At 56.3% G+C, this 27,339-nt stretch overlaps 1 protein-coding gene across 4 annotated transcripts; it reads right to left on the minus strand.

Moving 5' to 3' along the window:
• Positions 1 to 26,228, minus strand: PCDH1 (protocadherin 1). Of its 4 annotated transcripts, XM_038530457.1 has the most exons (6): positions 25,555 to 25,627; positions 16,435 to 17,282; positions 11,318 to 13,513; positions 5,901 to 6,120; positions 4,905 to 4,943; positions 3,574 to 3,710 (listed from the first exon to the last, which is right to left on the minus strand). In XM_038530457.1, exons 1-5 carry the CDS (start codon positions 25,592 to 25,594, stop codon positions 4,918 to 4,920), a joined length of 3,330 nt encoding a protein of 1,109 aa, XP_038386385.1. In that variant the 5' UTR covers positions 25,595 to 25,627; the 3' UTR covers positions 3,574 to 3,710; positions 4,905 to 4,917. The 4 variants fall into 4 exon arrangements, with proteins under 4 accessions (XP_038386384.1, XP_038386381.1, XP_038386383.1 ...); XM_038530456.1 differs by lacking the exons at positions 4,905 to 4,943; positions 25,555 to 25,627 and adding an exon at positions 26,097 to 26,228 and having other exon boundaries at positions 1 to 3,710; XM_038530453.1 differs by lacking the exon at positions 4,905 to 4,943 and having other exon boundaries at positions 1 to 3,710.
• Between the last annotated feature and the right edge of the window lie 1,111 nt (positions 26,229 to 27,339).

The following is a 27,339-nucleotide window of genomic DNA, read 5'->3' on the forward strand; positions in this document are numbered from 1 at the left end:
GAACCCCACCCCCCAACACACGAGAGAGACACGGCCCCCCTCCCCACTCCGAAAACCCGAGGAGACACAGTCTCCCTCTCCCCACGGGCAGACACAGCCGCCCGGGGACCCCAAGGGCGAGGCAGAGTCCCCCCTCCCAGAGAAGTCCCACGCGGAGGCGCCCCCTAAGAGACTTTCTCATGGCCAGCAGAAGCCTTCCCAACACCAGGAGACAGCCCACGCCCAAGGAAGAAATGGCTCCAGAGGCCGGATCCACGGGAGAGAGGTATCGCAGGGCCTCCAGGAGAAAAGACAACTCGGAGCTGCCCAGTCTCATCCCAAAGTGCTGCAGGTCAGAGACACCCCCAGAGGAGAGATGCAGGGAGGGTCAGGAATATCCCTTCCCAGACATGCTTCAGAGATAGCCCCCTTCCCTGGGAAGAGAGATGGCCCAAGACTGACATGCCTTAAGTACTCCCAGGAACCCTGGGAGGAAAACAGGCTCCCCAGAGAGCCTGGGTAGGGGGAGACATGCTCCCATGGTCCCCGGAGGGAATACATGTCCCTCCAGAGACTCCCAAAGGGAGAGATAGGGCCTAGGGAGCCCCCAGAGGTGAGAGATGCCCCAGAGACCCTCCCCCGGGGATGTGAGACACGCTTCAGGGACCCCCGGAAATATGTCCCCATATACCCTCCCCCTACCAAGAGACATGCTCTGAAGTAGGGGGTTGGGAACCAACTAGGTCCCCTCTAGGAAGACACTGACTGGGTCAGGCTGGGTTTGGGGGGGGGGGGTCTCCCCTGGCCAAATGTCGTCTATTTGTACATAAAACTGTACGCGACACAAGGCATTGGGGAAGGACTTCACAGACCTAGGACCAACAGGGGTGGTCCCCAGTGCTGTCACCTATCCCCTGCCCACCTTTGGTTTCTCCTCGAGTGCCCAGGTGGTGACAGACTCAGTGCCCTGACCCCAACCAGGGGGCTGGGACTCTGCCTTTGCCTGTGGGAAGGGCTCCTCTGTGCTTCTCAGCCCTCCCAGCCATCTGGGCTACCCCCTTCCTTCTGGCTTCTCCATTGTGCAAAATGCTCCTCTGCCCTTCCACTCAGTGCTCAGGAGTCTCCAAGACCAGGGCAGGGTACCCAGGCCACCAGGGGCTTCCAGGGGAGTCCAGTGACTCCAGGAATGCCTCCTGTCTGGACCACCCTCTCCACCAAGCAAATGGGCCTCATACAATCTTCTTGCCAGAATCCTGACCTCCAGGACCCAGACAGCCCTTGAGGCCACTGCCCCACCAGCTGGGCACCTCATGTTACCAACTCTACCACTATTGCACCTGCCCTGTTTGTGCAGGGGGAAGGGGGCTGTTTCTTTATCAAGCCCCTGGCCCACTTCTGGGCCTCCCCCAGGGAAAGGAGCCTTTGGCCAACCCCCAGACCTGGTTGCTGCTACCTCAGCCCACTCTACCCTCTGCCCTCAATAGAAGGGCTGTGTATGCTGAGGCTACCAGCCTAACAATGCTCTCCTTCCCAGCACTGTTACCCCAAGCCAAGGTAGGGGCAAGGAGCAGAGAATAGGGTGATTCTTCAGGCCCCTAGCTTTCCCGAGGTGCAGTGGGGTCTCTGGGGTTACAGGAGTCAAGACCCCAGCAGCACAGCTCCCAAAGGCACCAGACGACCCAGCAGCCTGTACCCACCCCACCCACCCTTGGGCCGGCCCCCAAGCTTAGACTAAGTCAAGCAAGGGCCATACCCTGAGTCTCCAGCCTCCCAGCCTGGGCCCCTGGGGAGCTGGAGAGGTATGGGCCAAGGCAGTGGGGGTTTCTGGAAGGAAGAGGGACTGAGGCTTTGAGATGGCCACAGTGGGAGATGAGGGCTCTACAGGATGCCCCTCACACCCTGGCCCCCTGAGGTGCAGAAAGCAATCCCACCTCATCATGGCTGACTAGGCTTCTCTGCCCCCCAATCTCCCCACCCCCTCCCCCAGGGGACCCCTGACCCTGGCAAAGGGAAGCCCAACTGGAAGAAGGGGGCCTGGAGCCCAGGGTGCCCTGAGGCAGCGCTTCCCACCCCCTGAGATCAAGGCAATGGTGGTTTTACAGGCTGACGGGTCAGTCATGGCAGGGGCTGGGGGGGGGGGGGGGGCAGGGAGGGGGCAGGGTGCAGGTTCCCCCTGTTGGAGGCAGCAACCAGCCACCCCTTGAGCAAACCTTCCTGCTCCCAACTCACCCAACCAGGCCAGAGGCACAGTCATCCCACCCCTGTCCAGCTGCCCCCCCACAGCCTCAGGGCCCCTCTGTGATGCTCATCTGGATGTGGGGGGGCCAGCCTGAGCGGGGATCCCCCCAACCCAGGGCACAGCGCAACAGTTCCAAAAAAATAGAGATTTGTATTTTTAAAAAAAATTAAATAAAAGCCCAGCTCTGCTGATAGGCGAATGTTACCCCCATCCCCACCCTCACCCACCCATTGTTTCCCTGGCCTGCACCCCCATCCCACTACGGCCCCAGGGGTATTTACAACATGGAACAGTAGAGGCCTGGGGTGGGGGGCACTGCGGCAGGAGGGAGGGGGCACAGGGTAGCCTCCCCCCCCCCAGAGGGGTCCCCCAAGACAACACAACATCAACAAGAAAAGTTGCAAATCAGGCAGAAATGGGGACATCATTCCAAGGTCCTTATATACAGACACTGCATGACCAGCAGGGAAGGAGGTGCCTGGATGGGATCAGGCATGGGCATGTGGCAGGCAGGTGGGCCAGCCCAGGAGCAGTGTAGGAAGACATGGCCTCCACCCCACTCCCACCCCCATCCCCACCCCACCTTTGGTAACAAAAGCCCTTCAGGGAGCCCCTGGCGGTCAAGAGTTTCCTCTGGGAGTTCCCAGGGAGAGGGGCTCCCCGGCTCAGCCCTGAAGCAGGGCTGGAATGGGGACATCCTGTCTCCACCCTGGTCGGCCATGTGGGAAACGATGAGTTAAAAGTGTGTTGCCCACCCTTGACTCCACCATCTGCCCGAGGTGAGGGGGCGTTCCCCTGAAGTGGAGGGAAGGGAGCCTAGTCATTGTGGAGGAGCCCTCTTGGGCACCAGCTTGGGGGAGCCCCATAAAGGGGAAGAAGGGCTCCCAGGGGCTGGGGCTGGGGGATGAAGTGAGGAGAGAGAACCTGGACCCTGCTTGGGGGAAGGGCCTACGTGGTCATGAGGCCAGTACTCACCCCAACCTGGGGCCCTGGCTGGGAAGTCCACACTGGAGGGGTCAGGAGCAGGACCCTGGAATGGGCCCATCTGGGACCTGGCCGGTGGCTGGGAGGGGCAAGGCCACCGACCAGGAGGGGGCTCACAGGTAGATCTCGCGCTTGGCTGTCTGGGCAGACGCTGGTGTGGCTGCAGGTGGGAAGTCCGAGGTCTGGGTCAGGGGGATTTCCTCCAAGGTGGCCGAGTCCTTGCAGGAATCATGGCTACTGTGGGAGAAGGCACTGTAGGAGGGCAGGAGGCGCACAGGGGCCGTTTTGGTGTTCCGGTCTTCCGGGGGGCTGGGGCTGCCGGCGCCCACAGGCTCCTGCCCTCCTCGGTCCTGGTAAGGCACGAAGGTGGAGAGTTTGAGGGCGCTGCTCTTGGTCCGGCGGCTGGGAGATGACTGGCCAGGCATCCAGCATGTGTCGGAGTGGCCAAACTCGCTGCACTCCTGGGTACATGTGCCTGTCATAGCAACGTCAGGCAAAGGGCGCAGGTCTGCAGGACAGAATGGGGAGGACAGTCTTCAGGCAGAGTAACATCACAAAGCTCCACTCCATGGCTTCCCACAGGCACCTACGCCCTGCCTCGAACAGGGGTGCACGCCCCTTTTGCCCACTGAGTTCACAGGCACACACACCCGCAAATAGACACTCTCCCACCATCCACCGCAGGCTCTTCTCTCTCTCTCATACAATTTATCCTTAAATAGATGTGTTTCTCCATCCTCAGCCACCCTCCAGCTCGCCTATCAACACACCCACCAAATCTTCCCTCAGACAGGTGCACAAACACACAACCCATCTACACACTCCCTCATCTATCTCCAGTCAGGCTTAAACAAGCAAGTCTATCCTTAGGGATAAGGAAACCCCCATCCTCATTTAAGGGCACAATATCTCCATTTGTCTGTCTGTCTGTCAGTCGTGCACACTCACACACTCACTCACACACACACATACACACACATGCCTATCCTCAGATTAGGTATGGACACACAAATCTATACTGGGCATCTCCATCCTCAGATAAAGGTTGGGCACATACTTTCCTTCTGAACCCCCTCAAGCCTCACCGTGCTCCCAGCTGTCCTGGAACCCACCCTAACCCAGCATGGTGAGGCCTTGCTTGAAAGCCAGGGAGAAGGGAGCTTCTGTGTGGGGAGTTCACATAGAAGCACACACCCACATACTCATAAGCACACTCATGCAACCCCTCCCCACCTCACTCCAGCCCCCTATGCCAACCACCACCCTTGGTCTAGTCCCGGCTCCCTGCCCAGAACACCCACGGGAACAGGAGTTGGCCGCCTGACATCAGTAGCCGGTGTGGTTGCTGGGCAGCGGGGGGTCTCCATGGGAACGGCTGGGCCATGAGCACTTCCTGTCATGGTTGCCCCTGTCTGCCCTCGCTCAGGGACAGTACCAGGCGGTGACCCTCCCTGAGGGACATGACTGAGCAGCACTGCCTGGGTCAGAGGCTCCCCGGGTCCCACCCACCCTGGCTTGGCCTCCTGCCAGTGCAAGGTGAGGAGGGGACAGCGCTGTCATTAACCCTCAAAGCACCAAGGCTCTTCAGCTCAGAGTTGAGGGACCCAGCTTGGCACCAAGCAGAGCAAGGGCGCTGGGTGGGCGGGGCTGGGTGCTGGGCCAAATCCCCCAGACCCCAGACCCCAGAGCAGCCCCCACATACCTGGCACTCCACCTCAGGGCCTGCTCCGGCCAGCCGGCTCTGCGCGGGCACAAAAAGGACGAGATGGGCATGAGAGAGAGCACGGAGGGGCAGGGTGGGGCGGAGGGCACTCGGAGACCTAGGGCCTGGGCTGTCAGACAAGGGCCCTGGGCCTGACGGCTGGGTGTGGGACGTCGCAGCGTTTTTGGGGGGGTCAGTTTGGACTGAGGGAGGGGACAAGACCCGACAGGACAGCTCCAAGCGGGAGAGTCTTTCAGTCCCAAGGGGAACCTTTTTGAGTCTCCTCCTCCAGCGGCTATCACGGATGCCCTCACACACACAAGCATACGTACTACGCACACACACACATTTTGACAGCACATTCACTGTCCATTCCCGCACTGACCTCTGCTCTGGCCCAGACGTCCCTTCTGCCATCACCTTCAAACCCTTCGCAGACCAGCCTTTCCCCTCCCGAGACCTCCCACTCCCTTTCCTCAGCCAGACCCTCTCCGGCTCCTCCCCTCAGGGGAGTGGCATACCCTTTCCAGAGCTCCTCACAGAGGAGCTGGACTCTTGAATCCAGGGTCCCCTCTCTTTTCTCAAGGCCCTCTGACCCCATAAAGGGACCCCCCCATTCCCTCAAGTTTCCCTCACCACCGCCTGAGCCCCTGGCCACTCCTCTCCTAGGCCCCGTTCAGGAAGGCAGTATGATGTGGTGCTGAAGGCAAGGTCTCTGAAGTCAGAGAAGCCTGGGTCTGAATCCCTCCCAGCTCTGTCACTTCCCACATGTTACTTTGGGTAAGTGACTTAACCTCTCTGAGCCTCACATGCTTGCACTGTAAAGAGAACAGTGAAGTTCTCACATCAGAGTCGTGAGGATTAAATGAACGTATAGCTCAAAGTACTCAGCACAGTGAGTACTGCTGAACACATGGAAGACATTGTTGAGGTCTCCTCACCATGCTCAGCTGCTACCCATTCCCAGGGGGCCCTGACCATGCTCATACTCCTCACCGTTCTCGGGGTGCTCCATCTCTCCTATGCTGCCATCAGGGGTGGTGCGTTCATAGTGATCCTCAGGCAGAGCCAGGGGACCGAGTCGGGGTCCCGAGGATGACTTGCTGGATGGCGTCTCAGACTCCTCCAGGCCACTGTCATAGTAACTGTGCTGGGATGGGTCCTGCAGCTCTTGGGCCTGACTGGTGGCGGAGAAGGTGACGCGGCGGTGAGGTAACTGCAAGGAGAAGGAGGGTCACTGCTGGCAGGCCAGCCTGCCCCAGAGGCCCACCACCACAGTGATCTCCACCCCCAGCCTGGCCCACCCCAGAGCTCCTGGTCCCCCAGGCCTCAGCAGCGACTGAGAAGAGGCCCAGCTCCCTAGCACAGCAGAGCCCCCAAGGAAGCACAGACCCCGATGGAGGACTGCCCCTTAATTGGGACAGGATAGCCAAGACTACACGCAGCAAGTCCCACCACAGCACAGGCCCCAGTGTTATTATAGCCCCCAGGCCACCACAATAAGCCTAACCCAGTACAACCACTCTCACAGCACAGCTTCCCAGTATTGGCATAGCCTTTAATTCCAGAACAGCCCACACCAGAATAGCACAATACCAGCCAACTCCCCTAATTCCAGCATAGCCTTCAATCACAAGCAAGCTTCCAATTTCTAGAACAGCTTCCTTAAAGCAGTATGAACTTCTCATTCCAAAACAGCTCACCAATACCAAAACAGTTCCCTAATTTCCAAATAGCACCCCTGAACTTCAGCTCCTCACCTGTCTCATTGCTCTTTGACTTCCCATTGCCTCCATCTAAATGAGATCCCAATGTCTTTCTGATCCTCTGTTCCTACCCCTGCAGTCATGCTGTAGGCAACCTCAGGACTCCCTGCTGCGTCCCCTCCCACTGGCGGGGGGCGGGGGCTTTGTCCCCACTGCATCCCCTTCCAGAGAGGCCTGGGAGAGGAGAATGGTGGGAGGGAGGGAAGAAGGAAAGGGAGCCCGTTGAGAAACCAGGGCCCTTTGGGGGTGGGGAAGCAGAACAATGGAAACTCCCCCATCCTCCAGATCAGGAAGCAAGAGTATTAACTGTAGAGGGCAGGGCCCAAGAGGACCTGGGCAGAGGGGGAGGGGTCTGGCATCCATCAGGAATTAGGAAGGCTGGCCTCAAATGGAGACTCCTTCTAGCAAATAGGAAGGAGCTTCTGGGAGGGGACAGGCTTGGACTGGATGTTGGCGTAGGGGCGGTAGAACTGTGCAGGCTGCTCCCAGCCAGCAGCCCCACATGCCTGCTATGGGTTAACGATCCTCCCAGGAACCTGGCAACCTCAGCTTGGCACTTGGCACAACCAACCAGTCACCCAAACGCCCACCTGGGACTGTCACTGATTTTCCTGTCATCCAGAAATTAGGAGTGGTGGAGAGTGTAGACACAGGGTCCCCTGGAAGCCAGGAGTGGGAGCAGCTCAGGCCAAGGCCCTGCTGCTGCTAAGACTCCAGCCTCCCTCCAAGCCTCTAAGACTTCACAGGTGCTTTGTCTTTACTCTAAAACCCTCAATAGGAGTTTATCAAGAAGGCCACGAGAGGAGATCCTGGGTTTGCAGACCCATTCTCCTGGTACCTCCTGATCCATCACAGTCTTCATTCCATTCAAGGCAGCTGGGGTGGGGGAGGCTGTCAGGACGAGGAGCTCTTAAGCTGTTGGGAAGGCGGCTCAGAACTGCCTTTCCATCTTGGCTCCCATCTCATCTTCAGGAATAGGCAGCCCTTCTTGGGATCTGTGTTGTGATCCAAAACACCACAGGGTCTGGGTGATGACAGACAAGATCCCCCAAATTGACCTGTGGGTGGGATGTTGTAAAGGGGCATCACCCCCCTGGTCGAAGTGAACAGTCTCCAGGAAGGGTCTGTGAGTCACCGGCCAATCTGGTTGTCAGGGGCTTCTCTTTGCAGTTTTCTCCAAGATGATATAGCCAGCAGTCCTCCCTCCTTAAAAAACCTACACCTGGTAATTCAAAGCTTCAATCCTGCCTACTAGGTGTGTCACTTGGTCCCTTTTGCCTATGATTTTCTTTTTCTATAAAATGGAGGGTTGGGGCATGCTCAACCCTAAACATTCCCTATACATCTATCACTATCAAATCTTAAAAGGCCTAGATCCAAAATCTCTCTGATGCTAGTCCTGAAGTTCTAGACATTTGCTGGGTATTTCCTATTAGCTGTCCTTACTGGCCCTTCAGATTCAACAAGTCTGAAACCCAATTCTTCTTTTTCTTCAATCAGTTTTTGCATGGACAATGATTTCGTCACTATGCCATCACCCAGACACAGATCATGTCCACCTGGGAATGCTGGTAGCTGTGATACTCATTGCCCATCCCTACAGTATATCCAATTATCCTTTGAGTCCTAGAGGTCATTTCTCCCTAAGTTTAGCCAAATCCATCCATCCATTGTCTCCACTGCCACCATCCTAGTCCAGACCTCAGAGTTTCAATCCTGTACCTTCACCTCTACCCCCTTTATACCCACCATACACTCTGGTGAATTTTTTAAAACTCAGTTCATCCAAAACTCATGAGCGCTCATTGCATTCCGCATTAAAGAACTTTTGGCAAGGCATCTGTGTACTCCACAACCTCCAGCTCTTCCTCTCTTGTCTCTCTGCTCCCTCCTGTGCCCTCCACTCTAGCCCTAATACTTACTCCCCTTTCTGCCCTCTCCCTGTCCTCCACTTGGCCATGCTCACTCCTGCCTCAGGAGCTGGCTCACTTGGTTGAACCTCCTGCCCAAGTCCTGCTCATCACTGAAGAGCTGGCTCAAGTTCAACATTTTCCTTCCAGGAGCCCACTCCCATGACCTATGCAGGTTTTCCCATTCCCATACTGTGTTCCTCAGAGAGAGGGAGGGGGCACTGTGGTCAGATACATTTGGAAAACCCAGAGTTTCACAAAAGGTTAGCAGGCCCCTCTTTCTTCAGGCCTCGCAGAGGTTTTAATAGGCCCATGTGATTGTACGTCCCCTACTCCCTACACTGACTTAATCGTGGGACCCCTCTTGTGCAGCATTATGGCTAACAGCAGACTCTGGAGATCAGATTTCCTGATGCTTTGTGTGTGAATTCTGACTCCACCGCTAACCAGTTTTCACTTCTGGAAAATGAGCGTTAATGACTTATGTCACAAAGAGTTATGAGCATCGAATGAGCTAATTCACATAAAGTGCTGAGTATGGTACAATGCACCTCATGTAAAGATTTAAAAAAAAAAAAAGGAAGCACCTAGCAGCAGAAGGAATAGTGGAGCAGCAAGCTGGGGAAAGCTTCACTACGGCACTTCCTGCTCCATGGTCAAGATGCTCAAATGTGTCATCTTTTCACTCCTATGTCTTGTATGTACATGACCACTTCCCCTCAGGGTCTAGTACCATGCTGATCTCACAGGAGAAGCGTGGCCTATGTGTTTTGATGACGACAATGGTGTTGTGGTTTGGTTGTGTCTGAATGTTGGGAAGACATGTTCAATGTGGCTCCACGGATGTGTTGGGTTGCAGCTGAGGAAGAGATAATCCCTCAGACCCTGGGAAAGAAAAGATGAAGAGGCTAAAGGAATAGAAGAGCGACCTGGCGGTAGCAAGGATGAGAACAAGAGAAGAGAGAATGGTAGGTCAGGAGTTGCTGGCTGTCCCCCTAGAGATGCTTATTTGTCCAGGAGAGATGAGACGTGACTAGATTTCCCTTGCCATACCCCATTCCTCAAAGCCCCCAGGTGTGTTTATTTTGGGGGTACTCCCAGGGCACTGGGGAGTTTGTGGATGGAATCAGAGTAGAGTGCTGGTGCCTTGGACCTCCTGGGAGTGTCTCAAGCCTCTTTAGTTGTCATGGAGACATGTTGCCTCTGGCCTCAGAGACTCCCCCGGGACCTGAGGCCCCTCACCCAGGCTGTAGCCCCAGTGCCCGTCAGGCACAGCCAGAGACAGGGCAGACCCAGGAGAGCAAGAAGTGAGAGACGGAGAGAGAGAGAGAGAGAGTGTGTGTGAGTGAGAGCCAGCAGCCCAAGGTGGTCAGAGCAAGATGCTGAAGGAAGGGAAGGGAGGAAGGGCAGGACTAGGGGACCTCAGCCTCGGTCGGAAGGGAGCACCCTAAGAATGGGAATATAGAGCAGGCCAATCCAGAGAACCTGAAGATTCCCTCCCCTCTCCCTGGGCCCTCCCTCCCAGTAGCCCAGGCTGGTGATCATGGTGGGGACACACAGGGCAGGGCCCAGTAATTGTTGGGTATTGAGTGATGTTGAGATGAAGAAGCTGGGAAAGGGACTTTGGAAGATCTCATCCTGAGGGAAGGTGGCTCGTAGAATCAAGGGCTTCTCTGCCTTCACCTGAGGTGGGCAGGCTGCACTTCACCCTCACCCAGGTGTTCTGGCCTGAGTTCTGTCAGACGCTGCTCAGGTGAGCAGATTGGAAGGGTCAAGTCTCAAGCAGGGGACAAAGGGCAGGACCTGGGTGCAGCTCGCTTGGGTGCTCCTGCCCTTTCTTGGTGGAGGGGGTCATTCCTAGGGAGAAGGCTTCACAAGTATGGAGGGGACACATTGCCAGATGTGGGGGTAGATGGGACGATGGTAAATGAACATAGGGCTGGGGTAGAGGGCAGGTCTAGGAAGTGGGAAGGGGCAAAGAGAAGGGATGGGGAAATTGGGTAGGCACCTAAGGACAAAGGGCCATTTCCAGTCTCTCTCACTCCTTCTCTCAGTTCCAGGAAAATAAGAAACAAAAACTCCAAAAATAGAGAACTTTATTGTCAGGGAAAAGTGTTTGGGACTGGGGAAGGGGAGCCGGGGCCCAGCCCCAGAAGCCTGGGGTGGGGAAGAGGCTGACACAGCACACACAGGAGGCACAAATAGGGAGCCTCCCCCTCCCTGATAGAGTCCCTACCCAGTTACCCAATAGGACCCCAGGTTGCCCTGTTTCCCTTCTAGAGAAGCACCAATGGGTGGTCTCAGCTAGAGACCCAGGTTTGGAGAAGACTCTACTTCTTCACTTTCCTTCCCACCTTCTTGCCTCTGACCCTTCTGCTCACCTGCCCATCAGCCCCCACTGGCAAGACCCAGCAGCTGGTTTGGCATCTTGGGATCTGACAGTCACAGGCCTCTCCCTGTGGGGAGGGGGCAAGAATGCCACAGAGCACACCCTCCCTCAATTTTCACTCAGTCTAACCCTCCATGCCTGGGCGAGGAGGCAGGGTCATCATCAAGGCCCCAGCACCCCCAGATCCTCAGTCCCACCTCCCACCACTGGCTTGGGTCGGCCCCTCTAGGCTGGTGAGCCTGCAAGTTGGATACGCCTGCTTGGTCACTCCCATACCTCAGTCCAGATGGCCCCATGGTAGGGGTGGGGTAGGGGCCGGGGTGTGCTAAGCCGCAAGGGCTGGCCTACCTGCTTGCTGGGGTATTTGGGGGGGTTGGTGCGGTAGCTGTAGTCGGAGTACTGCTCAGAGCCCGTGGACGTGGTGTCACCAGTGCCCACAAATGTGTTTGCGGGTGGCAGGTCCTGCACCACCTGGTGCTTCTTGGAGGCCGAGGGTGACTGGGGCTGCAGCTGGATGGAAGGCAGTGGGGAGTTAGAGCGGTAGTGGCGGCCCAGATCAGGGCTGCCCGGTGGGTAGTTGAGGGGCAGGTGGATGCGGGGGCTATCTCCGGGGGCGTCGCTCATCAGATTGAACTTGAGGGATTTCTGCAGCCCGGCCTCGTCCTCATCTTCCACTGGCTTCACGGGCTTCGGGGACTTGCTCTTCTTGCCCTTGCTTTTGTTGCCCTTGGAGGCTTTGCTGCTGGGCTTGGGGGCATACAGGTCCTTGGTCTCCTTCTTACCGGCCTGGTAGCCACTCTTGGCCTCCCGCTGCCGGCAGTAGCGTACAAGCACTGCCAGGGCAATGAGCAAGGCCACAGCCACGACACCAGCCACCACACCGAAGAGGATGTTGCCACGTTGCTTGGAGCGCTCATATTCTGGATCCCCAGCAATGTCGATGTCCAGTGGCGTGTCCAGGCTGTGGCCCAGCAGGGTCTCCAGAAGCGTGCGGTTGGCCAGGGTCTCATTGACATAAAGGTGGACCAAGGCTGTGCCATAGCGCGGGGGCTTGCCACGGTCACTGACCTTTACCACGAGGCGGTGTAGCCCATGGTGGCGCCGCTCAATCTCCTTCTCAAGGGTGATGGCACCTGAGTGTGACCCAATCTGGAAGAGTCCGTAAGGGTTGCCACCAGCAATGCTGTAGGTCAACTCCGCATTGACACCAGAGTCAATGTCTTCAGCTGTCACCTGGCTGACCGTCTCACCAAGACGGGTCTGGGGGGTCAACAGCTGGTGAGAGGTGTTGGAAGGGGCAGTGATAAAGGGCGCGTTGTCATTCTCATCCAGCACATTGATGGTGACACCAACGTAAGCTGAGCGAGGTGGGACACCACCATCCACTGCCTTCAGCTGGAAGGTATAGGTGCTTTGATGTTCTCGATCAAAGCTCAGGCTGGAGAGGATGGTGCCCGTACCGTTTTGGATAACAAAGTCACCATTGTCCTGCTCCACCGTCAGCTGTACCCGGGCATTCTCCCCTTTGTCCCCATCAATGACAGTCACCATGCCCACTGGACTCAGCGCTGGCATGTTCTCCATCACCGAGAAGTTGTAGCCACTCAGCATAAACTTGGGGTCATTGTCATTGCAATCCAGAACATTGACAAGGACGGTGGCTGTGCCCTGCAGGCTGGGACTGCCCCGGTCAGCTGCCACCACTTTTAACTCATAACTGTCCCGCTGTTCCCGGTCAAGGGATGTCTTCACCCGGATCTCTCCAGTGTCAGGTGAGATGGTGAAGAGGCCCTTGGCAGCCGGCTCAGGCTCCAGAGAGTAAACCAGCTCGGCATTAGAGCCTGAGTCGGCATCGCTGGCAGTGACTTCAGCGACCACTTCACCCGGCTTGTTGTTTTCTGGGAAGGCGACCTCTGTGATGCTCTGTGTGAAGACAGGGGCATTGTCATTGACGTCCACCACCTGGACCTTGAGGGAGTTGGTGCTCGAGAGTGGGGGGTTGCCAGAGTCCACAGCTACAATCTCTATGGTATAGTCTTTGACCTTCTCGTAGTCGAGCGGAGTGGTGGTCTGAAGGAAGTATTTCTTTTTGCTGTCACTTCCTGTCTCACTGGCCTGGCGTAGCTGGAAGGGTACATCATTTGCCACCACACAGGTGACAGCTGCATTCTCTCCCTCATCTCGGTCAGATACCTGCACCAAGGCCACTGCTGTCTCCTCTGCCACATCCTCTGAGATATTGGCCATCCCATCTTGATGGGTCACCAGCCCTATGCCCCGGATCTCAATGGTGGGGGCATTGTCATTCATGTCCTTCACAGTCACTACCACTTGGGCACGGGCACTCTTGGGGTTGGTGCCTCGGTCCTTGGCGAGCACCGAGAAGCGCAGGGTACTTAGGTCCTCACGATCCACGGGGCCCTGTACAGTGATAAGTCCAGTGTTTCTGTCCAGTCGCAGGAGACGCCTCACCACCTCGGGCGCCTGGTGGAACGTGTAGTCAATCTCCGCGTTGGCACCTTGGTCCGAGTCGTTGGCCTTCACCTACAGGGTAGAAAAGGAAAACAAGGAAAACAGGGACGGGTTAGTCTGGGGATGGCAAAGTAAGGGACATGTGTGCTGCCTTGGCAATGAGCATGGCAGATACAATTTATCTAAAGTGACACCCTTTCCAAAAGCAGCACATAGACTGCCCTTTGCTCAAGCCTGACACTAGGGCACAGTACTGACCTCTTTCCCCGAGGAGGAAAGATGCAGCTGGCAAATCCTCAACAGTGTTACAAGTGACTAGTAGAGATGGGACAGGGCACAATTTAACTCCACTTACTGTTCCTGTGCTAGTGTGCCCAAGTATGGGGATGAGGATCCAGTTGCCAACTGGGGCAGCCTTTCCACTCAATTAAACTGGCCTTCAACCTATCTGAAGACCTGGAAAGGTATGAGGCACGTATATATGACATATATGTCTAATATGTGTGCGTGCACTTACATGTGTTCCGAGACTGGGATTACATGTTATTGTGTGAGAAGGCATGTGTTTATGCATGTGTGTGTCTGCTCATGAGTGGAGACCCACATGCCCACCTGGAGGCCACAGGTGAGGGGATTTCTTTTGAAAGCAGCCAGGTAGGGATCTGGGTCAGAAGGAGCCTACCAAGGCCACTGCTCTCTCAAACTGGGGAAACCTGTTTCAGCAGCTTCTTCCCTCCTGGTTGGCGCTGGCTAGGCACCAACTTGAGGAATCTGGGCGGCTGCGAGGGAGGGGTTGGTGGAGGCCACAGAGCCTGCTGGCAGCGGGCTGGGATCCCAGCATCAAACAATGAACTGTCTGTCCCTTTGCAGTGGGCACGCCCTCCCACGCCAATGCCGATGTACACTCGGCCCAAGTCTCTACAAACATGAGTGGTGATGGGGCAGCGGGAACCTGGTGGGAATGGCCATGAGGTACCACCGGTCAGGGAGACAGATGGTTGGAATTATGTCCCAGTCATGCAGAACGTGATGGCACTGGGGGTGGGGGAGCATGGTGGTAAATGGGGAGGACAGGACAGGTAAAATTTGGCAGAGTCTCCAGGGAGCACAGCAAAAGAGTCCTGGGTTCAAATCCCAGATGCACCCAGTTCCCAAGTAACTATGTGACCTTGGGCTAATTTCTCAACCACCACAAGCCTCAGTCTACAAGTGTATAATATGGGATAATAATAGAATCTATTTCATGGGGCTGGGGTGAGAATTAAGTGAGATAATACTTGTAAACATGTCTAACACTGCCTGGTATGTGGCAAGTGTTGCCTAAATAGCACTTATACCTCTTTTCATCCATCCATCCATCTGAAAATCAGTCTCTGAAAATCAGTGCTAACACAGTGCTGGGTACTGCATCTAGCAGAGTCTCAAACCACTGCTGGTCTCCTCTCTTTCCTGTTAGGAATAGGACTTCTTCACAGCGGAGACACCTGGGCAGAGGGCTTCCCAGCTATACCGGTCCCTGCTCACATCCTGTCAAAGCCAAACTCCGTTTCTTCTCATCACCTGCCCTATCCTCATTCTCTCTCTCTGTACATACCTTTTCACGATGATTCCCACTTCTCCCTGTCTCTAGACTGGTCACCCAGCTTCTTATCTATCTCTTACTGTCTTAGCTCCCTCTGTCTCTGTGACTCTTCATTTCTGTCCCTGTTTCCCTCCCAGTCTTGCTCAGCTCTTTCTGCCTCTTTCCAATCCTTCTTTTCTGCCCCTTCTCGAGCCCTGTCTCTGTCCCACTCTCCTGCTTCAGCCTCCTGGAATGGGGTGTAGCTGTTACACACATAGGCTTTGAAGCCAGACTACTGGATGTGGCCAGAGTGGGATGTGAACACATCAGCTGGGTGAGATCAGGCAAGTTTCCAAATCTCTGTGGGCTCAGTTTCCCATCGGTGAAATGGGGATAATGCTTACCTTGTACTGTGAGGATTACATGACATAATATGCATAATGTGTTCAGAACCGTGCCTGGCACCCAGGCTGTTATTATTCACCATCTCTGACTGTCTGTCTCCCTTTTATTCCTGAGTCTGTCTTCTATGTGTTCAAGTCCACCAGCCTCTAAAAAACTGCCTAAAACTCCTCCCCATGCCCCACTTCAATTTAAGGACATGGAATGAAGGGTTTCCCAGGACCATAACGGTGTACAGGGCAGGCTGATCCCTTCTCAGCTCCCTCACTTCAAAGACAGACAGCTTCAGCCCAGGGGGAAGGAGAAAGGAGCTGGGGCTGGCAGGAGGCCAGGGCTGAGATGACAGTGGGAGATACGCCCACCTGTCTGCAGGGACGCTTTCTTTGCTCCCTCCCAGGCCCTGGCCCCACCAAGCTGCCCAGCCCCTGAGGCAGTTCCCATGGAGAAGGGTGCTGAGAACTTCAGCAGAGTTAACCCCCCGCCCCCCGTGCCAGAGCACCCCATTCTCATAAGCACCCTGTGCCTAGGCAAGGAAGCTGGTGTACAGTCAGACATCTGAACACAGTTTTCTAGAGCTCTGAGGACTCACTTGGTTAAAATAATCTCATTTGACTGTTAGGAAGAGGCAAAGAAAGGCTCTGTCCTCTAGCTCAGGAAAATCTCATCTGGTTGGGAAGATATTCTCATCTCTAGAGAGATTGTTCTTGTTCTAACTTGGCTCACCCGGCTGGAGGATGAGCCAAGCCATTTGACTTGGGAGGGGGTTTCTCTTCTTAGGAGTTTCTCCAACTTTGGTCAATTTTGGGGATGGGGGCATTGCTATTCATATGCTATGTCACTCTCACTGAGTAGATTGATAGAGGAAAATTATATCACCTGCTGGGGTAGGAAGGTCTCACCAGATTGGGGCTGGGGAGAAGAGCTCTTACCACAGTATCCTGACAGTTCCCAGAGAAGGGAAGTCTCGCCAGGTTGGGTTGGGCTCCCATTTCTAAAGGTGGGAACCCTGACAGATGGAGGGACCTCTCACCTGGATGACCGAGTGGCCTATGGGGCTGTTCTCAGACAGTTCAGCTTCGTAGGAAGGCCGTTCAAACTTGGGGGCGTTGTCATTGGTGTCAAGCACAGTGACTCGCAGCAGGGCACTGCTGGCACGTGGGGGGCTGCCACCATCCTGCACCTTGATGGTGAGGTCATAGGAATCCCAGCGCTCCCGGTCCAGGTTGCCCATCACGATGAGCTGTGGCTGCTTCCCCTCCTGGTCCTCTGCCACCTGAAGCCCAAATAGCTCCTGGGCCTCGGGCCCGGCCTGCAGCTCATAGGATGCCACACCGTTGGGGCCAGCATCACGGTCAGAGGCCACCGGGATGGGGAAGAGTGAGCCAATGTTGGTGTTCTCCGGGATGGGTAGCGTGATGACTGGTGAGGCAAAGTTGGGTGTGTTGTCATTGATGTCCTGTACCTCTATCTGGCCCTCTAACAGCCGGGGACTGCCATTCTGCACGAGGTCCGTAATAGACACCTCAAACTCCAGGATGCAAGGCTCACCAGGGAGCTGGTTCTGGCATTCACGCAGCCCCTCGCGGTCGATAGAGGTCTCAGTGGTGAAGATGTCTCCCGTCTTGCCATCCACTCGCAGGTATGGGGCGCCTACCTCTAGTTTGTACAAGTGGCCCACATCTGGAAAGCCATAGTCAGCTGCGAGGCTCCCAATGAGGGTGTTGGGTGGCTGTTCCTCCGGTACTTTGTACACCACCCGAGTGGCATGACCGGGGGATGCAGCCAGCAGAAGCAGCAGTGCCAGCAGCAACCGTTGCCCGCTGGGGCCTGGGCTGGGCTTCAGGGGCCCCATCCTGGCAGTACCTAGAATCAGGAGGGCTGCAAGGAAAAGAGGCAAAATAGGAGGTCAGCTGGGAAGAGGAACCTGGTGCTGAGGGTTGCCCAATCCAGGCCCTGACTCTCCCTCCCTCTGCTACGTACACACTATCCCATGAAGAGAGCTCAGCCCCAGCCCAGAACCCTGATCCCAGAACCCAGAATCCTGAGTTTCACCCACAGCTGGGTGTAACAGCAGTGTCTGCTCCAGCTGGAGGAGCGGGTAAGGGCCCCGAACAGGTCTAGAGCAGCTCCCGCCCATGGAACGCCCTGACCCTCCTGACACTCCCTCCTCCCTGCTCTCTATTCTGTGCTTTGCCCAACACCTCCTTCTCACCAGCATCCTGCCTTAGTCACCCATGGTAATTACCCTGATACTGAGATATGGAGAGACAGCAAGTAGAAGGGAAAGGCCTTAAGCACCCCTCACATACATGGTAAAAAAGAGACACAAGCTCCCCTAATATTCCCCAGACCCCACACTGAGAGCCACTCAAGATGGTTGGAGGGAACAGAAAGACGTCTCGTTTCTCTTCCTTCTAAGAGGCCAGTCAGTATATGCGTATGAGATATGACATGTTCAGATCTCTCTTTTCTGACGATAATCACCCAGAGTGCCCAATGCCCCCACCACCAGCTTAAACTAGGCACCCATCAGGCCTGGAAACAGCTAGAGTTGAAGAGTAGGAATTAGCCACCTACCTCCCCCAAACACACATTGCCCCCAGCATAGCTCCCAGGACTCCTCCTCCTCCCTCTCTCCCCTGCTCCCACTAGGGGGAGGGAAGACACGGACAGTTGTGTGGAAAAAGAGTGTAGAGGTCAAGATTGGGGTCAAGGCTGTGGTCAGGGCTGACTAGCCCTGGAATTGGCATTGGGAGCTGCCCCAGCCTGTCCTTAGCAACTGCGAGCCCAGCAGGTCTAACTGGGACAGAGCTGCCAATGACACTACCAGCTTTGTCCTGACCACTCCCCTCCAAGCTCTGCTCACAGTCTCTCAGTAAACATCTGGCTCCTATTTAACCCCTCTCTGTACAAACATCTGGCCCCTATTTCATACCTGGCCCCTCCCTCTTTGAATGGTCCAGTCCTATCTCTGACCTGCTCCTCCGTGCCCACCCCCAAATCCTTTCAATTGGAGCCCTGTATGCCATAGCCAACCATAAGCTGCAACCCCATCACCCCAATAACCCACTTCTGCCTATCGCCCCCTCCCCCCAGCTTTGAGGCTGTGCATTTACAGACCCTAGCCACACCTGCTACTGTCCCAGTCTTGACCCCTTCCTCCTCTCCAACAAAACCATGGCCAGCCCCTGTATTCTAATCCAAAGTCAGGCCCAGCAATTTCAGCAGAGGGCTCAGGTTCGCTTTCTTTTCCCCACCTCCCCACTTGCACCTGAAATACCTGCCTCCCACCTTGAAATCCTAGCTATCCTTGTCATAGACCACACCTACCCCACTTAAGGCAGGCTCTACTCCCCCCACCCCCGGCCCCTCCAAGCCTTCCCAGGCCTCTCCAGCCCATGGTGACCTCTCCTTTCTCCAACTCACAGCCACTATTGTCTGCCCCAATCCCGAGGCAATGAATCACTGAGCTACCTTGGACCCCGCCCGCCCGACTGTGTTGTTCAACCCCAGTACTATGTACCTATTCCTGTGTTCTCTGGCTCTCCTGGCAAACGCCAGACTTCCTGAAGGTAGAGCCAGACTCCCTACCCTCATTCCCTTGCCTCAACCTATGCGTATTCACAAAGCTGGCCACCACGCATTCGATAAACGTTTACTGTGCACTTACAATGTGCTAGGCTCTGTTCTGGGCACTGGGACACAGCGGCATCCAAGATTGACTCAATCTGCTATCCTGGAGCTCACAACAGTTCTAACTCAATGACTATTTGTCATTTCTCTTTGGTTGTAGTCATTTGGCACATGTAAGGAATCAGGGTGGAGAAGACATCAGACAGTCTGAGGAGAACCCCAGCTGTCCATTTCCTGGCTGCTGAGCAGGAGGAAATGATTTAGGGCCACAGTTTCCTTATCTGGAAAATGGGAATAACACCACCTAAATGTCCTAGGAAGTTTGAGATCATGTGGGCTAAATGCCTAGCACACAATAAGTACTCAACAAATGCTCCCTCAAAGTACTTACAACTGTAGTTACGTAGCCATTGGGGAAATAATTTGTCAATTGTCTTTGTCGAGACTGAGTAGAGAACAGGAGAGCCTCTGTTTTGTTTGTTCCTACAACCTCAGGACCCTGCCCTGGACCTGGCACACAGTAGGCACTCAGTAAGAGCCTCTGAATAACTATTTTAGTTCCTAGAGTTAGCCTATCCTAGCACTTTCTGGGTGGTCACTGCTTATTCCCTTGCCCAATTCCATTACTCTATCAAAGAACCTACTGGGGTTAAATTTAATCCTCTGTTCAGGTCCATAAGCTCTCAGCAAATGCTCATTGAATGCAGATTCCTTACACTGAGTCAAACACTTTGCCTCTTTCAAACACTTCACCTCTTTCACGTAGCATTCCCAAACCACACCTCCTCCCTGGTCACTCCTTGGCAGTAAAGTACTCAACGTATATGAGGCTGTTATCAGATTAGTGCTTGTTCCTAGTTGCAATCTTAATCACTTTAAAGGAAGGCGGAATTTAGCTAATGCTTCTTTTGGATCCACCCTCCAGCCACTTTCCATCTACCGACATGGACTGGGCACAAGGCTCGTTTTACTTTCAAGCTCCCAACCCAACACACTCCCAGAGGACTGTCTCCAAAGAACCAAAGAACCTCATTCCTTTCTGGGTACCTTAGCCTGCCTCCCGCCCCCCGCTTTGGCACACATACAGCGGATCATCCTGCACACCAATTCCTTGCATAAGTCTTGGCAGGGTGGGGGTTATGGGAATTACTCTAAACGTGACACGGAAGGAGAAATACGGCAGTGACTGTTTGCCTCACTTAGTCTCTCCAGAACAGGGATTCTAAACCTTTTTAGATCACAGCCCTCTTTATGAATTTTATGAAACTACTGTACAGGTTTTTCTAAGAAAAATGAATGCTCACAAATTTTGGCTATAAATTCAGAGATCTGTTGTCTGACAGAGTCAGGGTGACTTTGATTTGTAGCAGCTCTGAAGTGCTACAGAGTACGCCCTTCCTTCCCCCTCTCAGGGTCACAACCCAGGGCTCTAACCCCTCAGGCCTACCAGGTAGCACAGACACTGTAAGACCCTCACCCCACCCCCACACATTCTTTTTCTGTCTCACACATTCACCCTGTCACCCTTAGGAGATATCTTATCTCCAACCATCATAGTCAGAAAAGGATTATGGTATACAACTTCTGAGTTGGAAAGAGAACCACAGAAATATCTAAAGCCAGGAAGGTATGGGGAAAAGGATGTTTCTGGGAGGTAGGAATTTGGGGAACATGGGTTTGGAGGGGTGGCTACTCAGAGAGAGGGCAAGAGTTGAAGAAGGTTTAAGGCATCTGGGAAGTTCCTTTAAAATGAGTATTATCAGCAACCCCCACCAGGAATTCTGATTCTGGGGGAGGGACTTGGAGAATCCTCCAGGCAGTAGAGTGGAAGCAACAGGATGCACCATGAGGGAACTATGATCTCTGAGATGTACTAGGTCCTTGGATTTAAGAAAGAAGTGCAAATTCTCCTGCCACCTTTACCACCATCATCGCTGTCATCATCATCATCATCCCAGCCAACATGCTCCATTCACATACATTATCCCATCTAATCCTCCCCACCCTCTGAAACAGGTACTTTATTATCACACCACTCTCCATTGTACAGATGATAAAATTGAGGCTCAGAAAGAATCACGAACTGTCTCAGGTCACGGGAGTAGTAAGCAGAGTCAAGATTTGAGAAATAAGAATGCCTCTTCACATCCATAGGGCTAGGGGAAAGGCTGGATGCAGGGGAAGGAAAATCAACAGAAATCACAGAAGATAGACTATGTTGGCTGAGTAGTGACCCCCACCCCCACCCTGGGCTGCCAAACTTGCCAGGCAAGGAAAGAAAGAAAGAAAGAAGGCTTGGGGTTCAAGGACTGAAAAACCCCAAGCCTCCCAGCCTGTAGCTGTCTTCCCCCTATTCCCACCCCCAGAGGTCCTAGGGATGCAGGGACAGAGTCAGAGGAGCCAGGAGCAGCAGTGAGGCAGCCGTTTCTCAGCCCTGCCCCCACCATCCCTGAACTTTGCCCAGGTGGTTGGTTATTGAGTCATTAGTTCCAGGGGACAGCTTTTTAAGTGATTGGTGTTTTATCTGCCCTTGCCCAGGCCCTGGCTGCCTTCCTAGCAAGGGTGTCCCCACCTCTGCCCAGTGACATAGGCACCCAGGACCCTGAGAAGCAGAGCTACAGCATACACAGTGACTCATTCTTCTCAGGCCTGAGGAGAGCAGTGAGGTATGAGGGAGCAGAGTCCAGGGAAAGCCAATCTGTGTCAACATGTTGGGGGGTGGGGAGGATAGCAATGAGGGTTCACCTGGAACCTTTATTTCCAGCGCCCCGGGAGACCAGGGCCCACTTTCTGCTGAATGCTAAAACGCCCAGAGGCAGCCATCAGTGTCCCAGTGACCAAGTCAGCTGTGACCCCCGACACTTACCCCTGCACTGTTACACAACAACCACTGCCACCGGGGGCACACAAATCAAAGGACAAAGCCAACCTCTGCGAGAGAGAGAGAGAGAGAGAGAGAGAGAGAGAGAGAGAGAGAGAGAGAGAGAGAGAGAGAAAGAGAGAGAGAGAAGGGTAAGCCTTAGCGGGGCTGTGTGGGGTGGAGCTGTTCAGAGGCTTCCCACAGTGAACAAGTGCACAGCTCTCAGCTCCTCTCCCCTCTCTTTCACAGCCCTCTATTAGCCTCTGCAGGGCTTCCAGGCACCTGCATTCTTGAGTCAGATTGTCGGGGTTCAAACCCTTGCTCCACCACTTCCTAGCCATGTGACCTCGGCCAGGTGACTTCACCTTTCTGAACCTATCTGAACCTATTTCCATATTGTGAAATGGAAATAATAAATTTTGCCTCTTGGAAGTTATTTGGGAGATGAGATCTGTTGCATTAAAATCTGGGATCCCTGGGTGGCGCAGAGGTTTGGCGCCCGCCTTTGGCCCAGGGTGCGATCCTGGAGACCCAGGATCGAATCCCACATCGGGCTCCCGGTGCATGGAGCCTGCTTCTCCCTCTGCCTATGTCTCTGCCTCTCTCTCTTTCTCTCTCTGTGACTATCATAAATAAATAAAAATTAAAAAAAATTAAAAAAATCTATTATACTGTAAAGGATATATATATATATATATATATATATATATATATATATATATAACTGAATAGAGCATTTTATTTCCAGCACCAGGTACACAGTAGGTATTCACTGGCTCAGTAAATAAATGAACTCATCTCCTGCTAGTTGGGAAGACCTATGAAGACAAGTTTGGTGTTTATCTTGCCAATATACTGCATCCTCAACCACCCACTATGGGCCCTGGCAGATACAGATAGCAGGTGCTCAATACATTGTTGAAAGAATCTCACTCTGCAGCACCAGCTACCCTTGTTCACAGGAGGGGCAGCCCTAACCATAGGAGAAGGGCCTCCTCCATCTCCGACCCCCATCCCAAGGCCCTCTCCTGGTGCTTCCACCCCTTTTCTCCCAGCAGTGAGCTCACCATCTCTCTCTCTCTAGCCCAGATCCCCTGACCAAGTAGCCACAGCAGCAGCCCCTCTGCTGGCAAGATGCCAGACCAGCAAGACATCCTCTTCCAGCTGAAGTCCCTCTCTGAACCGGGTTAGCAGAGAGAGGAGAAACAACGCTGCTAGAACTGAAACTACATCTCTTCCGCTACCACACTACCCCTGCCTATCTCGGAGGCCCTTCTCGGCCCTGACCCCTGATTCCACTCCATGCCCTGGTCTAGTTGTAAGCACAGATTTCAATTCTCCTAGACCTCCACATCAAGAAAGTAGCCCCCATCTCCAGACTGTCACAAACACCTGAGCGCGCTCTTTCTTGGCAGCTACCGAAGGTTGGCCCAGAGCGGGTAATGAAAGGCTCCCTCGGTCTTCCGATGTCCCGGACTCCGTCGCCGCCGGGGCAGCCCCGTCTACACCGCTGCGGTCACCGGGCGCTCCCCCGCACACACCCGGAGCGCGGGCGTCTCCTCCCAGAGGACGCAGCTGTGTTGGGGGCGGCTGGGGGTGGGGTGGGGACGGCTGTTCCTCCACCATCCTCGGACTCGGGCGGCCCCACCCCCACCCCAGCGACACGGGGCCTTCGGGAGCTCAAGGCGAGGCGGGGGCCCCTTGCGCCCCCTGCCCGAGGGGCCGCCGCGGGGAATCTCTACTCCTCCGCACCTCGGGCCTCTGCCTGGGGTCCCCGGCCAGCCGGCGTCGGCGGGAGGCGAACAGCGGGCGCCGGGAGGGGGCGGGGAGGGAGCCTGGCGCCCGAATCACAAAGCGCGGCGAGCCGGGCCGGGTGGGGACTCTCTCCCGAAACGGACCCTCTCACGGCAAGTGGAAACGGGTCTTTGCCCCGCGCTCAATCCTCAGAGACCTCAACGCTGCACCGACTATTTCCAGCAAGAAGAAACAGTCGCCAATCACCGCCGGGGAAACTGAGGCCAGAAGTCTGGGCTCCCGAGGGTAGCCGAGTCCATCTTGCCCACCAGTTTTGCTCCTGCGCGAGCCGCGATCTCCCTTCGGGCCCCAGGGTCTGCCCGCGCGTACTGCTCCGGCCTGCAGCCTGCAGCCGGCAGCCGGCGGAGGGGGCGTCCAGGTGTGAGAGGGACACAGGTGTGCGAGACCCAGGTGTGCTGGGGACCCAGGTGGCTCGCAGAACGCAGCTAAATGGCCCGAAGAGGGTCGCAAACACTGCCCCAGGCTTGCACCCTCTGCAAAGGGACCTAGGGCCTTGAAGCCCGGGGGAGCCGGGATGGCGCGGCCTGCCAGTCCAGCCTGTTCCGGGAATACCCGGCCGGCCGGCCCGGAGTGGGGGCGGGGAGGCGCAGGCGGGGAAGCCGGTCTGGGCAGCCCCCAGGGTTCCCGGGTGCTGATATTCACAATAACAATGTCGTGATTAAGATGAAGGGGCGCCAGGGGCTCGCCGACAGCCCCGCGGCTTCCCAGGACGGAATCCGGCCTCCGGCCTCCGGCCTCCGGCCTCCGAGGGAGAGAGACTGAGCGTGTGTTTGTGTGTATAGGCTGCAAGGTGTAATGTGACACTGTTGGTGTAAGGTGTGTGTGAAACCCAGTGTTAAGATGCGTGAAGCCGTGGATTCTGGGTTTGCACCCGTGAGGCGCCGCTGTAGATTCTACTTTCTGTGTTAGGGTGTGTGCTGTCAAGGCGTGTGCTGAGACACCGGGGTTGTGTTTATGTGGGTGCAGTGGAGGAGGGGAAGCGAGACCAGTGTTGTGTATCTATGTTCTGGCCAAGGAGTGGGTAACATAATTGATGTTAGGGTGTGTTCCTTAAAGGAATATGTATGTGCTAGGTTAGGTTTTGAGTGTTCGTCAGGCGCACTGTGTCCGTGACACTCATACACGAGGGCACGGGATTGTGTGTGTCCATGTCGCCGAATGTCACACCCGGTTGTGCCCTGGTGCTCTCTTATGGCCATGGGTTGTGTGTCCGTGCTGCTGAGCGTGCAGACGCTGAAGCGGATTCTGAGCTAGCGACGGGGCCCCAGCGGGCGCTGGTGTGCGGGAGGTATGTCGGTGTGCACATATGTACGGATGTATGTATGCGTGTACGTATGTCCGTGGTCCGGCCCTCCGCGTGCCCGCGGGGAGCTGGAAGCGCCCGAGGGAGCGGAGCTGGTCGCCCAACAAGTGTGTGTGTGTGTGTGCGTGTGCGTGTGCGTGTGGTGTCTGAGGGTCCTCGCCTGCTTCGTCCTCCGGGAGCCCCCTCCCCCTCAAGCTGGGGACTGCGCGCCTCCCCCAACCACCTCCATTCGGCGCGCTCCTGGAGTCCCCCCATTCCCCGCGGCTCCAAACGCGCAGGGGTGCGGGACGCAGGGGCACAGGTCCGGCTCAGCACCCCTCTCCTCGCCCCGCGCTCGCCGCGGACTTCGGAGGCCGGAGTGTCCCGACCTCAGCCCCCGGGTCGGGGCTCCCAGCCGCCCCCGCCTCAGCCCCGGCGCGCTGAGCACCGCCCGGGCCCCCGTGGCCTCGCGCCGCTGAGCCCCCCTCCCGCAGCTCCCGCCGGCTATGGCCGCTCCCGACCGGGAGCCGCCGCCGCCTCCACAGCCACCGGATCCTTACCCGCCTCGGGGCAGCGCGGGCCGCCGGCCCCGCTGTCCATGAGCCGCCACCGGCCCCGGCCCGGGCTGCGGCTCGCACCGCGGGGGCTGGCGCTGCGGTTCAGGCTCCGGCTCCGGCTGGCTCCGGGCACGGCAGCCCCGGCGGCTTCGCGTCCGCGCCGCGCTCCCGCTGCCCGAATGTGTGAGGCGGCGGCGGCGGCGGCGGCGGCGGCGGCGGCGGCGGCGGAGCCAGCAGCGAGCGGAGCGCACAGCCCGGCCCGCCCCCTCCCTCCCCCTCCCTCCCGGCCCCCCCCCCCCCCCCCCCCCCCCCCCCCCCCCCCCCGGCCGGGAGGTGGAGCTCGGGACCGTTCTGGTCCCTTTGGGAGGGGACCCCGAGCACCGCTCCCCAAAGCCACGACCCCCCTCCGCTGTCTCCTCCCTACCCGGGACCCGAATACACAGCGCGTCCCCTCCCTGGCTCTTCGCGGTGCCGAATCCCACCCGAGCCCCCAGCTGGGACCGCCTGCATTCCGCTCCCAACCTCGCTCAACACCTGTCCCCTACCCCGCCTCCCGGGAAGCCGGGGCAGGGGAAATGTTTTCCCCAGTGCCTTCTTCCCTGGAGGGCATCTGCTTCTCCACGTCCGCCTTCTTCCCACGCAGACCCCCGGAGCACCCGGCGTGGCCCTCCCTCCGCGCTGCGCTCCGGGGAAGTCCGCCCCTCCCCCTCTGGCCGAAGCCGCAGAGCGGTCAGCCCCGGTGGCCGCAGCGCGCCGTGGGGGTGGGGCTGTGGAGGGGACCTTGGGAGGAGGAGGGGAGGGGACCCGAGGGCTCTTCTAGAATGAAGGTGGGGGGAATATACGAGAGTGGGAATGAGGTGACACTCCAGGGCTCAGGCTTTTCGAGGGTCCCCCGTCACCTGCCCCCAGGGTGGGATGGGCTGCGGCCTCACATATTTACCGGTGACATACACACATTCACGGACTCACACGGGCCCCTGCCCCACGAGGCCGCGCAGTGTCACGGCCTGTGTCACACGCCCTCACAGTGCCACACGCTCCCTGCCACACTCACACTCACCGAGTCACACACGGTCTCACACGCAGCGTCTCACACGCTGGATTCTGTCCTCCCGCTCAGCTCTGGCTCTCTGGCTCCATCTAGAGGCCTCTGAGCGGCTTGGGAACTCCCTTGCCGGCGCTCAGGGTTTGGTACCCCGGCACCAAAGCGCTCCACTTCAATAGGACCTCCTGCTTTTTGCCACATACAGGCCTAGCCAGGGTGTTCCACGTCCGAAAAATGAGGAAGGCTATCCCCGGCAAGGCCTGGCACGGGGTGTGGAAAGGCCTTTTATGGGATGACTGGTTGCTGTGCCTCTATTTGCCGTAGGCTCGGCTCCTTCCTGTCCTCCCAGGTTTCCCCATCCCTACTGCTCTTTTATTCCCTCTTTCCTCTCTTCCTCCCCTCCCCCCCCTCACCTCTCTGTGGTACACTTTTCAGGGTAAGGTGGGATCTCTGGCCACCTAAGGGGCAAGCAAGGGCTGCCCAAGTTCTCTTGCAGAGCAGCTCCCCCCAACCAGCCTCCCTTTCTGGGCTGGGCCCTGTTCTAGTCCCTACTCCCAGCCCTCAACCCCAGGAGCCCAGGTGGGTGGGCTCTGGATGGGAGATGCCGTGAGCTAGTGAAAGGAGAATCTGTCTTGTAGGTGGCTTCTCTATCTCTGTCCCCTGCAAAACTCACACTCTTCTCATCATTGAGCGCAGCTCCAAGGAAGAAATCAGTGGCCCAGAGAGAAGAAATCTTCCACAGA

This window comes from Canis lupus, chromosome 2, assembly GCF_011100685.1.
Source record: "Canis lupus familiaris isolate Mischka breed German Shepherd chromosome 2, alternate assembly UU_Cfam_GSD_1.0, whole genome shotgun sequence".
NCBI classification, from domain to species: domain Eukaryota; kingdom Metazoa; phylum Chordata; class Mammalia; order Carnivora; family Canidae; genus Canis; species Canis lupus.